At 46.4% G+C, this 14,053-nt stretch overlaps 1 protein-coding gene across 2 annotated transcripts in view; it reads right to left on the bottom strand.

Annotated features, from left to right (window-relative positions):
* Positions 1-14,053, bottom strand: part of Glt8d2 (glycosyltransferase 8 domain containing 2) — a 37,077-nt gene that overhangs the window by 11,008 nt on the left and 12,016 nt on the right. Inside the window, exons 2-5 of one of the 2 annotated variants that reach the window (XM_006979868.4) lie at positions 8,353-8,406; positions 5,623-5,715; positions 2,631-2,802; positions 281-398 (exon numbers count right to left, since the gene is read on the bottom strand). In XM_006979868.4, the coding sequence (XP_006979930.1) occupies positions 281-398; positions 2,631-2,802; positions 5,623-5,715; positions 8,353-8,371 (402 nt within the window). In that variant the 5' untranslated portion in view covers positions 8,372-8,406. The remainder of the gene's footprint in view (positions 1-280; positions 399-2,630; positions 2,803-5,622; positions 5,716-8,352; positions 8,407-14,053) is intronic. The other variant, XM_076554564.1, reaches the window with a different exon arrangement.

The raw sequence follows: 14,053 nt of genomic DNA, 5'->3' as shown, positions 1-14,053 counted from the left end.
GGTCATGGTGTTTTGCCACAGCAGTAGAAACCCTAACTAAGACAGATGGTGAGGCCAGGCATGGTGGTTCACACCTTTAATCCCAGCACTTGGGAGGCAGAGGCAGGCGGATCTCTGTGAGTTCGAGGCCAGCCTGGACTACAGAGCGAGATCCAGGACAGGCTCCAAAACTACACAGAGAAACCCTGTCTCAGAAAACAACAACAAAGACAGGTGACTGGGGCTCTACAGTGTATGTGAACTCAGGACTGTCCCCACCGTGTGCATGACTCTTACTCACAGGCTGGAGCAGCTCAGGCCTCGATGAGTCTGGTCTGATCTTCCCCTTGAGGACTACAGGGTTGAACTCCACAACTCTGAAGTTTATTTCTCTCAGTTTAGAATGTTCGATCCATTTTCTAAAGAGATGACCAGAAACCTCTAGTACACACTTCAAATCTTCCCTCCAGTTAACTTGCATGCCATCCCAGGGCTAGTCTGCTCTGGCCTTAGAAAGTTAAGTGTCTGTAAACAGTGTCATGCTATAAATCCTTCTGATTGCTTCCCCATCTGGTCTAACTTCCCATCTCCCCTTTCCCCGCCCCCAATCTCCTAACTCTTCCTGCAGAGGAAGTTAACAAGACAGTAAGAACCAAGTATATTCCCACGTCCAAAAATCCTCCCGGGAAACTAGAGGAACATGACGTGTTCCTTCCTTATCAAGCAGCCTCGTACCTGCCAGACCAACTGCCACATGCCCCTGCTGAGACACGGGCGGCCCGGCCTTTGACTGTAGTCTTGTTCCCTCCTCCCTCTCCAAAGGACCATGTCGCTCAGTCCCCTCCTCTTCTGCCCCCCACCCTCTCTCCTTTGTCACTTAGTCTCACGGGGTGCCTCTCTTTCATCTGATTCGTTATGAGCATAGAGTGGTAGAAATCATCTCAAAACAGAGTTGGTGATGACCAAGCCACATGTGGCAGCCTTTGCTGTTGATGGCAAATTGGCAGAACAGGGCTGGGGGTTGGTGCCCGGCGGCGGGACTCTGGGGGGTCGGTGCCCAGCGGCGGGACTCTGGGGGTCGGTGCCCGGCGGCAGGACTCTGGGGGGTCGGTGCCCGGCGGCGGGACTCGGGCCACTGGTGCTGGGAACGTGGCAGGTGTTCCGGAAGTGTATTTGCTCGTGGTGACTGACTGAGAGGTACAGGGGGTTCATACCTCTACTCTTGTGTTCTCCTTCACTGAGAACTGGTTGTAAAATAGTTAAACACTGGGGGAGGACCAGCAGCCAGGACCTGGGAGGTAGCCCACCCTGTTGACCATCTGTATCTCTGTGAATTGTGTGATCTGTTCTTTTTTGGTTGGTTGGTTGTTTGGTTATTTGGCTAGTTTGGTTTGTTGGGAGAATGCCTCACTGTGCAGCCCGGTCTGGTCTCTAATCCACAACCTCCTTCCTCAGCCTCTGAATACCAGGCGCACAGTGGTGGCCGTTGGTGGCTGTGTTGTTCATAGAGCTGGGGATGGAATTCTGGGCCTTGGTGTCTGTTCATGGTTTATGCTCATTTTCCCACTAAGTTTAACACTTAAAACAATTTTTTGCAACAATTCTTCATTATAAGCCATGCTTTTTACTAATGGATTTTATAACTAATCCCACTCACTGTTCTTCATTATTCAGAAGTTCTTGTGTTATACAGGGAAGTCTGTCAGCTTTTTCTTCTAATTCCTGGGCTCAGGGAGCTACTGTCCCAGATGACACAGTTATCCTGCATTTCTAAAGCACATTTGAATTTTGATTTTCTGTTGATTTCTTACTCTACCTCCATTCATTTTTTTTTTGGTATGGCATGTCATAGGAAAAATAAGTTCAAAGTTACAATATGACCTATAAAGTTATATTACTGCAAGTTTGCAGTTCAAACATTACAGGTCAGGTGAGATTCGGTGCTGGAGCCTGTGTTTAATCTGTGTGAGACATGGACTGAATCTCCAGCCCCTTTCCCCCCAAAAAATAGTTAGTAAGGATTATGTAAATGTTCTCCTAGGTTAGGAAACAGGGGAAATACAAAGAACAATCGTTTTCCCTGCTCTGCTGGGAATTGAACCCAGGTCCTCACATACGCACTCTAACACTCAGCTACACCCCTACTCCGTTTTTACTTTTTATTTTGAGATTGGATCTCATAAATTTGCCTAGTCTGCCTTCCCTCTATAGCCAAGAGTGCTCCTCCCGACTCCGCCTCCCGAGTAGCTAGGATCACAGGTCTTCATCAACCCGGCTAAGAACAAATATTTGAAAGATTTTCTGCTTCAGGACTGAGGCTCTTCAGTTCCCTAGACAGTTCACATCTACAGAAATACCGGTTGTCCTAGACTTAATGAGGTTTTGGTGACATTTGCTCATCTAGAAACACATTAGTCCAGTCACAGTAAACCCAGGACTTCCTCTCAATAAATCTAACGACAGCTGTCAATCTAGAAGAGGGAGGAGGAGGAGGAGAAGGAGGAAGAGGAGGAGGAGGAGAAGGAGGAAGAGGAGGAAGGAGAGGAGGAAGAGGAGGAAGAGGTGGTGGTGAAGGTGGTAAGGGCCCATCTAAAGAGAAAAAAGATGAACACAGAACATAGAGCATTCCAAAACCACAGCATACAAACTACCGTATTCGGGTCAGAGTGTTCCGTAGTCCAACCACATAGAACACAATGTTGGCATCAGTGTTGCTGTAGATGCTGTTGATGGCGGCCATGGCTGCTCCCATCCTCCCTGCGGCCGCACAGATCACCACTGGAATCTCCTCCTCCATGTCCTCGGGGGACTCGGAATCACCATCTGAAAGAAACATCGACATCAGTAAGGAAGGTCCAGGAGAGACTTCTGACCGCTGGTCGGAGGTGCTGGGGAGGACGGCTCCCCAACATCCAGGCTCCCCGCAGCCCTTGGAAACGAGTGTGAGAATTTCAGCTGGCACATGGCCAAACACTAAAACTAATCTTACCATTCCCTTCCTGCAAAAGGTGGTCAAGTTGGACAAATGGGAAGCTGTTTTAAGTGATGTGTGCATCTGTAGGGGCTGCACCCCAGAGTAATGCTCCATGCCCGCCCTCCTCCCTCCCCTGCCATGTTGGTATGATGTGGTGAAGACCTTTGACTGAAAATACCTAAAGACATCAGAACCATAAGGTACCGAAGGGCTTTGATCCGAAAGGCTGTGGAATCCACGCATCAGATTTTCAAGTGAAGATAGGGTAAAGTTCTAAGTCCCTATTGCTCCGGGCCTCTTTTTCATATGCCAGCCCACAGCCTCCTCCCACACATACAGCTGAAACACACACAGAATGCAGAGCCTCACGGGCCCAGCATCGGAACTTGTGAGACCTGTACAGCTGTGGGTCTCTGCTGCTCTCCACTCCCTAGTCAAGTGTTAGCACCAAGAGGAAGGAGTAACTAAGGGGCGTGGCTAGCACCCGTGAATGACCAATCATACTTCAGCACCGGAAGAGACTGAACACTGATGCTACCACATTATATTTTGGTGGCATTGTGAAAAATATCCAGTCTGTGTACAGCTGAGTGTTACTAAGCTTCCTCTCTCTTTGCAGACAGTTTTTAAAACCTCTCTTCTCACCTAGGTCCAAGGTAGTTCCAGCTGATATTCAATTCAATAAACACTTACTGAAACAAATTACCAGGTGTATTTGTACCACTTAATAAATGTTAAATGGCTTCTCCATCTCTTTATATTTTTTTCTATCCACGTCTGTATCTGCTACTAGAAAAAATTGTCCTCATGACATATTTCCTGACTTGAGAGGATCTCATAATGTACTTTGAAGGGGAAAAGATTGTAAGTTCTTAGCTGGTGTGTTGGCACATGGGGAGGCAGAGGTGGGTGGACCTCTGTGGGTCCGAAGCCAGCTTGTATCATGAGTTCCAGGCCAGCTGGGGCCGAATAGTGAAACCCTGTCAATAAAGAAATAAATAATTCTTTCTGGTCTTTGATCCCAAAGTGATGCATACACATCGACAAATTTATCTGTAGCTACTTATGAAATTGTAAGTGACTTTAATTTTGCTTGTATTTCTTACATTTTTTTTTCAAATTCTTTAAGTAATCATGATTTTTTTTTTCCGAGATAGAGTTTCTCTGTGTAACCTTAGCTGTCCTGGAACTCACTTTTCTAGACCAGGCTGGCCTTGAACTCACAGAGATCCATCTGCCTCTGCCTCCCGAGTGCTGGGATTAAAGGAATTATTGTTTTTTTTATAAACAAACAAAATAATGTTTTGGGGGCAGCATCTCACATAGCCGGTGCCAGTCTCAAACCTACACACAAAGATGATGTCTTCCCAGGTGGTTAAACTACTGCATCCAGTTTGAAAAAGCAAACCAGAGCAGACTTGTTTACAGACTGTTCACTGAGGGGTACGCTGTCACCATGCAGCCGTGTGAGGAGACCAACTGATGCAGGCTTGGCTGTGCAGCTCATCACTGGAGGTTTTTCGGCAATACCAGACTCCTTCTGATTTCCTCAACACCAGGAGCATGTGTGTGCATGTCTGCGTGCGTGTGTGTGTGTGTGTGTGTGTGTGTGTGTGTGTGTGTGTGTGTGTGCGTGCACCTGTGTGTCTGTGTGTGCCTGTGTCTGTGTGTGTGTATGTATGTGTCTGTGTATGTGCACATGAGTGCAGGTGCCCATGGGTGCCAAAAGAGGGCGTCAGATCCCCTGGATCTATATATGGTTGTGAGCTGCTCACTGTAGGTGCTGGGGACGAGTCTCAGTCTTCTGTAAGAACAGCAGTTCTCTTCACTGCTGACCCTCTCTACAGTCCTGTAAAGAGTCATTTTTTAAAAAATAATATTTATTTTTATTTTATATGCATTGGTATTTTGCCTGCATGTATGTCTGTGTGAGGGTGTTAGGTCCCCTAGAACTGAAGTTACAGACAGTTGTGAGCTGCCTTGTGGGTGCTGGGAATGGAACCTGGGTCCTCTGAAAGAGCAGTCAGTGCTCTTAGCCACTGAGCCATCTCCCGCCCCTGAAGGGTCATTTTTAAGTTGAGCTGTTGGAAGCCATTTACAGCTAATGGCAATGGATCTTCAAGAAGAGGGGGGAAGAGGCAATTCTCAAAAGCACAATGTGGGAGAGACTCTGAAGGGACAGGGTGCAGAGCAGTCCCTCAGGGTGGACTAGGAACCGCTAGCACCAACGTGGAGCTTATAAGAAATGTGAATTTTCAGGCTCACACTCTTTCTATGGTGCTCAGCCACTCAGGCGGGATCGAGTTTTTGTTTGTTTGAGACAGTCTCACTTTGTAACTCAGATGACCCTAAACTCACTATATGTAGTCCAGGCTAATCTCAAACTCACAACCCTCCTACCTCAACCTCCAGAGGCTGGAGTCACAAGTGTGTGTAACACACCAGTCTAGGTATCTTCTAACAAGCCCTCCATGTGACATAGACTACATTTTGAACGGCACTGATCATCCCAGAGCATAACCCAGCTGATGCCCTGGGGAAGATGTTTTACAAGCTGTCCCCTTCACCACGTTCTCATTTGCCCCCAACCCAACCACTGGAAGGACCCCGTAGAAAACATCGACACCACCTTCTTAGGTGTCTTGTGGACAGACCCCATGCTTGCTCACCTGCTTCATTCTTGAGGACAGCTCCCTTATGAACTTTCTTGTACAGAATCCCACAAAGGGTCAGGGCCAGAAGGAACAGCAGCACCTGATTAACTGAAACGAAGAGGAAACACATCCAAGTCTGACCAGTCAATCTCAAACCACTAAAAAAAAAACATCCTGAATGGCAGTGTGGACAGACATACAGAGGACGTGGCAGTCTGGGGCTGAGCACACACAGCGTATGGAATAATGGCAGTGTGGACAGACATACAGAGGACGTGGCAGTCTGGGGCTGAGCACACACAGCGTATGGAATAATGGCAGTGTGGACAGACATACAGAGGACGTGGCAGTCTGGGGCTGAGCACACACAGCGTATGGAATAATGGCAGTGTGGACAGACATACAGAGGACATGGCAGTCTGGGGCTGAGCACACACAGCTATGGAGTACTGCATTGACCTGGTATACTGTGGCCACTTCCTCAAAGCACTAGGAAGACCCAGTCCCAGGCAGTCTGATGGCAGAGGCCTCAAACCCAATCACCACAAGAGGCTGCCTTGCATGAATATTTGATCTGTAGTATAAACGGCTTCATTTCTAGAATGCCTTTTACGAGCTACTACTAATTCTGAAGAGGCTTAACGTTGTAGACGCTAGTTGCATTTCAGTTGATTCAGATGCCAGTGGAGGTTAACGTGCAGAAAGCCTGGCTCCGGGTCAGGACCTCAGTGCTTCCAGTTCTCAGCCTCCGCCTGTTCCACATTAGTGATGAAACGGGACAGGGCAGGGCAGCATTTTTTGAGTACGGAACACACATTGCTGGTTGTCGGCATTTGTGTTCACAGAGTTAAGCAATATCAAATCATGTGTGGAAAAGCCAGTCTCGGATTTCAACACTGCAGCCAAGCAACACAAGGTCTTCAAAGCTGAACGTTCTTCTAACTGAATCTATTTTACAAACCATCTTCTTGTTGTGGCGGGAGATAGATACTTTCCCATTTACATTACAGAAAGGACAGAAACTTTCTGTTATGAAATGTGCCTCCCAATATTAAACAGGAATGAATTTAAAGAAATGTGGAAGACAGAAGGAACACAGACAACAAAAAACTGTGGAGATGGGACTTCGCCACAGGACAGGCACAGCGTGGAGTGTGGTGCGTGGCCCAGGCCCGTGGCCCTGCGCTCACCAGGCAGGGGCAGGGGGTCACAGGGAGTCCAAGCCTGCCCCAGCTACCCTGGAACTCTGTTGTGGGGAAGGGAAGGAGCTGGGATATGAAGTCAGATCCAAACCTCATTTCTACCCCTCCCCGCCCCACCCCCACCCCAGCTACGCAAACTTAACTTCCCTGAGCCTCCGTGGGCTTCTCTGATACAAATAAAAATAATAAAAATCTAAAAATGTTTCTCTGGAGGTAATCATTGGCTTCATGCTAGCTTGTTTTTTTTTTTTTTTGTTGTTTGTTTGTTTGTTTTTTTGACCCTCTGGCTTTTGTGTTCATATTTGTAAAAGAAATGACCTAGAGAGTCTTAGATTCCTGCCCCCAGCTACACCCTGCACTTCTTGATGGCTCGGTCTCGCTAAGGTTCCAGCTCTCCTTCCTGCCCTTTCTGGGAAGGTTCCAGCTCTCCTTCCTGCCCTTTCTGGGAAGATTCAGCCGTGGACAGCCACAGGCCAGGAAGAAGTAAAAGGTTCTGTAGGTCTCAGGAGATCTGATGACTATTCACCTGCCACTGTGTTTAGAGAGGTGGCCCAACATCTGACCCTCCCATGGCTGTTACCACCACAAAAAGTTGCCAGGAAAACAGAATTTTTAGGTTAAGTATGTTCTGTGCAATATTTAGAACATACACTAAAAATAATTCCTCATTTATGTGAAGTTCACAATTAATTGGATGCCTTTCATTTTCATTTAAATTAGGCGACTCTAAGAGTAATAGAAACAGTATTAGGTTACTGTGTTTTTCCTCAAATTAATAATGTTCTATTTAAGTCAGAAGAATATAGGTGTTTGCAAGATCTGGAGATTTGATGTGACCCTTTAAGAACAAGAACAGAGGCCGGGCGGTGGTGGCGCACGCCTTTAATCCCAGCACTCGGGAGGCAGAGCCAGGCGGATCTCTGTGAGTTCAAGGCCAGCCTGGACTGCCAAGTGAGTTCCAAGAAAGGCACAAAGCTACACAGAGAAACCCTGTCTTGAAAAACAAAAACAAAAAAAACAAAAAAAAAAACAAGAACAGAACTTTAAAAATGCTTAGGCATGAATGAGGAATACTTACTTAGAGTGATGAAATGATTGTAATAGCAGGTTTTATTTTAAAAGATATGATCCAGGCCAGGTGGTGGTGGACCATACCTTTAATCCCAGCACTGTAAATTGGAGGCCAGCCTGGTCTACAGAGCTAGTTCCAGGACAGTTGGGTCTACACAGAGAAACTCTGTCTCGGAAAACCAATATATATATATATGATCCATGATAATATATGATTAATAGTAAATCCATTTCTAACCAAAATCTCAACAGCATCTCATAGGAATCCTCAAATTACCATGCCAAAATTGCTTGTGGGAAAATGATCTATAAAAATTTTACACACACACACACACACACACACACACAGAGAGAGAGAGAGAGAGAGAGAGAGAGAGAGAGAGAGAGAGAGAGAGAGAAAGAGAGAATCATCATCAGAACACTCCTCTGAAACATCTTTCTTCCGAGTTCTTTTCACAAGTTCAATTCTTACTTTTGCGTAGAAGAGCCATGTGTATCCACCTGGATAACAACCAGAACCTGTGGGCTGAAGAGTAAAAGTCATTAAAAAAAAAATCAATGCCAAAGACATAAGTTGGTTAAGAACTGCAGCTGGGCAGTGGTGGCGCACGCCTTTAATCCCAGCACTTGGGAGGCAGAGGCAGAAGGATCTCTGTGAGTTCGAGGCCAGCCTGGTCTACAGAGTGAGTTCCAGGAAAGGCACAAAGCTACGCAGAGAAATCCTGTCTCTAAAAACCAACAAAACAAAACAAAAGAACTGCATCTTCCCTGGAAATATGGTATGTTGTGAAGTATATATCACCCATTACTGTTCTGGATTTCAAATTTTAAGGAGAAAATAACTGTTTCTTGAATGTGGTCTCAGTTTCTTGTTGCTGTGATGGAATACCCTGACAAACGTAACTCAAGAGAGAACGGACTTTTTTGGTTCACAGCTCAAGAGTACTGCCCATGACGGCAAGGAAGCAGGTGTTTGAAGCTCACATTTGAGGTCACATCACTTCCACAATCAGGAAGCAGAGAGCAAGGAATACTTATGCAGCTCATCTTGTCTGTACAGTCCAAGATCTTCTTAGCCTAGGGAATGGTGCCACCCACAGAGAACAGGTCTTCCTACCTCCATTAACACAGCCAAGATAATCCCCACAGGTGTGCCCATAGGCCCGTTTCCAGTGTGAGACTAACTTGCAATAAGTTGACAACTGAGATAACCATCACACATACACAGCCTGCCTCAATAGTCATGATTCTGGCTGAACAAACAGATCCAAATAGATGATCATTTCTCTTCCGTTTTTTTCCCATCCCTCCCCAAAAGGAACCCTGTTACTTTTCTTGGCTATCAGAGTAGATGGGACTATACAGAAATGTCATTTAAGGAAGTCTCTTTGCTCTAGGATACATACCCCATGCTTGTCTTTAAAATAAGGGAGTGTTTCCATTGTCTGGATTCCCTGGTGGAAACAGACCATCCTGGTGTGGGCAAACTTCACACTCAATCCAATCATCAGTTCAGTTGTTGAGATCTTATGAAAGACCCAGCCTGTGATGTGCTGGGAAGGCACTGATGAACCAGAGGGACCTGGTCTCCATCCCCATGGAGCCTTCACCCCAGTGAGCAAACAGGTGTTAAGATATAGCAGATAAAAGAGCTGAGGTAAGTGCAGAGAAAGGGACAGCCCTGAGGAGAAGGCGCTTCGTGGGAAGGACGAGCAGGAGTCGGTCAGAAGGAGAGCATGTGGAAGAGCACCCCAGCAGAGGGGATGCAAAGGCCCTGTGGCTGGCAAGAACTCCAAGTGTTCTGGGAACTGCAGGGTAGGTGGACACACCACCGTGGAGTAGGGGAGGAATGGGTGGGAGGGGCCGACGAGGGACCAAGGGGACAGATACAGTGGTGCTGGCATTTAACCCCTCCATCCATCTTTGACCACACTGAAGCCCTCAGACAGCAGGTTTGCATATTCCCAGGGGTGCTGTGGGTGAGGCTGCCTTCTGGGCAAGGGCGAGGATATGAGTTCACATTCTCAGCACCCACACGTCTGGCTAGATGTGTCTGCAATCCCTGAGTTGAAGGTAGAGACAGGTGGACACTGGCGCTCTCTTGCTAGCCAGCCTATTTAGAATGCCGGGCTTCCAGTTCTTTGAGGGACCCTGTCTCATGGCGATCGGGCAGAGTGATGGAGGACATCAGAAGTCCTCCTCTGACCTCTACATGAGTGCACATGTGTGCATGCACCTGCATTCACACACCACAGCACGCACACACATGCGCACACACACACTTTAAGTGAAAATATAAACGTTCCCAAGGAAAGTCTGATGAGAAGAGAGTGGAACTCAAGGTCATCCACATTGGACCAACACTCTTGCGTTTGCAGCTTTCCCGCCAGATTCTCATGAACAGTGCAAGCATGTAGCGGTGGGACAAACATCATTCCTTTGGTTGTTGGAGAGTTCCCCTGGAGAGAGCATTGTCTTGCTTATTTAAGGATTTTGAGTTGTTTCCAGTGTCCTGTAGTTGTGAGCAGTAAACACTTGGGTACAGGTTTTTGTGTGAATGTGAGGGTAAACGCCCAGGAGTGCCGTGGCTAAATCATTTGGTAGCTGTTGCCTAGCTTTCTAAGAGGCCGCCGAGCTGTCTCCTGAGTGGAAACATTGCCGTCTTTCATCCCCCCGGCAAGGTAAGAGTTGCTGTGGGTTTGCCAGCACTTTTTATTACAGCTGTTATTTCAGCCGCTGCAAATACATACATTACATTGTGGCTTTCACAAGGACCCCTGATATTGAGCACCTTTTAATTTATTTTTACCACATTCAGATAGAGAAGTGTCTGTTTAAATCTTTCCAACTGTTTTTGAAGATTAGTCCTTGTTCTTGAATTTTCAAAGTCACTTATATATTCTGGAGACCAATCCTTTGTTGGATATGTGTACATAGCCTCTTTTCACCCTCTGGCCAAATCTGGCAATTCAGCGTCTTGCTGTGTAGCCAAGGCTGGCCTCCAACTGGCAATCCTCTTGCATTAGCCTGCAGAATGTTGACATTATACATGTGCACCTCCACATCCAGCCTCAGGTAGCCCAGGCTAGCCTCAAACTCTTGATCTCTCTACCTCCACCTCTCAAGTTGCAGGATTACAGACATGCCTTAATCATGGCTGGTTTTATTTGGTGCTAGAGACAGAACACAGGGCCTCTTGTACGCTAGACAGACACTCTACAAGCTGAGCTACATCTCCAGCCATCCCCAGCCAGATTTTGATTAGACCCAACTCATGACTTTTTTTCTTTATGGATTATGCTGGGATGATATATCTAAGACTGTTTGGCCTACCCTGAGGTCTCTGAGAATTCTACGATTTAACATGTTCTTTTTTGTTTTGTTTTGTTTTGTTTTTTGGTTTTTCAAGACAGGGTTTCTCTGTGTTGTTTTGGTGCCTGTCCTGGAACTCACTCTGTAGACCAGAGATCTGCCTGGCTCTGCCTCCTGAGTGCTGGGATTAAAGGCGTGCGCCATCAAAATTCCATTATTTTAGCAGATGGAGAGCTGGCTGTTCTAGGGATATTTATTAGTCTACTCTTCCTATGGAGTTGAGTTTGTAACCCAATGTTTCTCAAGGATGAAATGTGTCCTGTCAAAAAGCAAAAGACAGTCAGCAGAGCTTTGGGATTCTCCTACACTTTGCATAACAATGACCACATATCCAGACAGAAGTGAGTGGGTAAAAAGTATATAAGCTAAATCAGCAAATAAAGACCCAATAATGGGCCTGGGAGAGGGCTTGGCAGGTAAGAAAGCTTGCCACTCAAGCCTGAGAACCTGAATTCAAATCCCACGAACTCATAAACATCTGGCTGTGGTTGCATGTGCACCAAAAATACACAGGAAGACCATCACTAGGGCGTGCTGACCGACCAGCCTAGCTCTGCATTCAATGTGAGACCGTGTCTCAGAGGAATAAGGTGGGCAGTGGTAGAACAAGATGCCCAACAGCCTCAGGCCTCCTGGTGCAACACGGGCACACCTAACCCCCCCACAATCACCTAGAAATGACCTCAGAGTAGTGTCAAGGTCAAGAGGGCAAGGAAGGGGCTGAACCAACATGAAAAGGATTCAGTTAACCATGCCTCCTAGTTCAAGTCCCATCACTTCACAATATCCTTGAATGGTGTGTGTGTGTGTGTGTGTGTGTGTGTGTGTGTGTGTGTGTGTGTGTGTGCAGTGAATTCAAGAGTGTCTTAGTTAGGGTTACTATTGTGGTGGTGAAACACCACAACCAAAGCAACTCTTACAAAAGAAAGCACTTACTTGGGGCCTTGTTTACAGTTCAGAGGCTTAGTCCATGATCATCATGGCAGGGAGCATGGCAGCGTGCAGGCAGACGTGGTTGGGGAAGTCATTGAGAGCTTCACATCCTGATCCACAGGCATCCAACTTGGTGTGGGCTTTTCAAACCTCAAAGCCCCCTCCTCCCCATGACACACTTCCTCCAACAAGACCACACCTACTAATTCTTCTAATCCTTCTCAAACAGTTTCTAGTAACTAAGTATTAAAATATAAGAGCCTATGGGGCCATTTGCTGTGGGATGGTCTATATGTCAAATTGCTCTGATTGGTCAATAAATAAAACACTGATTGGCCAGTGGCCAGGCAGGAAGTAGGTGGGACGAGGAGAGAGGAGAATTCTGGGAAGCGGAAGGCTGAGGCAGAGACACTGCCAGCCGCAGCCATGACCAGCAGCATGTGAAGACACTGGTAAGCCACCAGCCACGTGGCAAGGTATAGATTTATGGAAATGGATTAATTTAAGCTATAAGAACGGTTAGCAAGAAGCCTGCCATGGCCATACAGTCTGTAAGCAATATAAGTCTCTGTGTTTACTTGGTTGGATCAGAGCGGCTGTGGGACTGGCAGGTGACAAAGATTTGTCCTGACTGTGGGCAAGGCAGGAAAATTAAAGCTACAGCCATTCTTATGCAAATTACCACAAAGAGTTAACAATGCCTCTTCTCAAATAGACCTGCTATGATCATCCTCCTTGGTTTTCCCAGGTTACAGTTTTATCTGTGTACTTACTAGAATATCTTAGATACTCCTAAAGAAGAGCAGGGTATTTCCATGAGAGAAAAAAAGTTTAACCATTAGAAGCTGGGTGTGCTGGTGCACACCTTTGATCCTAGCACTCAGGAGGCAGAGGGAAGTGAATCTCTGAGTTCTATGCTATCGTGGTTACAGAGTGAGTTCCAGAACAGCCAGGGCTACACAGAGAAACCCTGTCTTGAAAAATAAAACAGCAACAACAAATGTTCAACCATTAGATACCATTTTGAGACTGGGTCTCTCTGTGCGGCTGTCCTGAAACTTGTTCTTTAGATCAAACTGGTCTCAAACTCACTGAGTTTCACCTCCCTCCCTCCCTCTGTCTCCTGGGTACTGGGACTAGAGGCATGTGATACCACACCTAGACTCTAAGTCTGAAAGCCTGAAATGAAATTTTGCCACACTTATATGTGCATTTCCTTTTTTGTGATGTTTTGCTAATCACTCCAGGAGATGGAAAATGATTTTTTATTTTTTCAAAGTTAGTTTACCATAAGTAGCAATTTGTTTTGGAAACTCAGTTTACTATAAAATTAAGGGGTTCAGTCTAATGTATGGTCCTTCAAAAGAACTTCTGACCTTGACATTTGACTGGAGGCTGTAGACAGTAAATAATAAGTCCCAGGAAACATCGGCAGACAGTCCAAGGGAGGGAATGAGATGTGATGTACGCCAGGGTTTCTGTGCTAGAATGCGGCGAGAATTTGTTGGCAGTGATCCAGGCATCACCAGAGATTTGAGGCAAGTCTTTAATTCACTATAAATACTCAAGCACACTGTCCTTTCTATTTCCCTGGCATTTCCTGAACACCCAGGTACATCTGGGTAGCCCTCCCCTTCCCTTACTGAAACAGCACGCTGCTTAGGATTTCTCGGAGAGAAGATTTCAGGTAATTTTTATCCATTTACACCTCCAAGTGGTATTCATCATCTAACTTTTGGGGTAATGTCATCTCAGAATGGTCTTTGGCCACATGGTTCCTCCTTGCACTTGCTGAAGGAAGCCATGTGGTACCCAGGGAGAAACGGAGACCAAGTCCAGAGTTCCAGAAGAAGTTCCTCCCTGGGCAC

The sequence above is a fragment of the Peromyscus maniculatus genome, chromosome 18 (assembly GCF_049852395.1).
Source record: "Peromyscus maniculatus bairdii isolate BWxNUB_F1_BW_parent chromosome 18, HU_Pman_BW_mat_3.1, whole genome shotgun sequence".
NCBI classification, from domain to species: Eukaryota; Metazoa; Chordata; class Mammalia; order Rodentia; family Cricetidae; genus Peromyscus; species Peromyscus maniculatus.
Note: the sequence above shows the minus strand (reverse complement) of the source record. Positions and strands in the feature narration are given on the sequence as shown.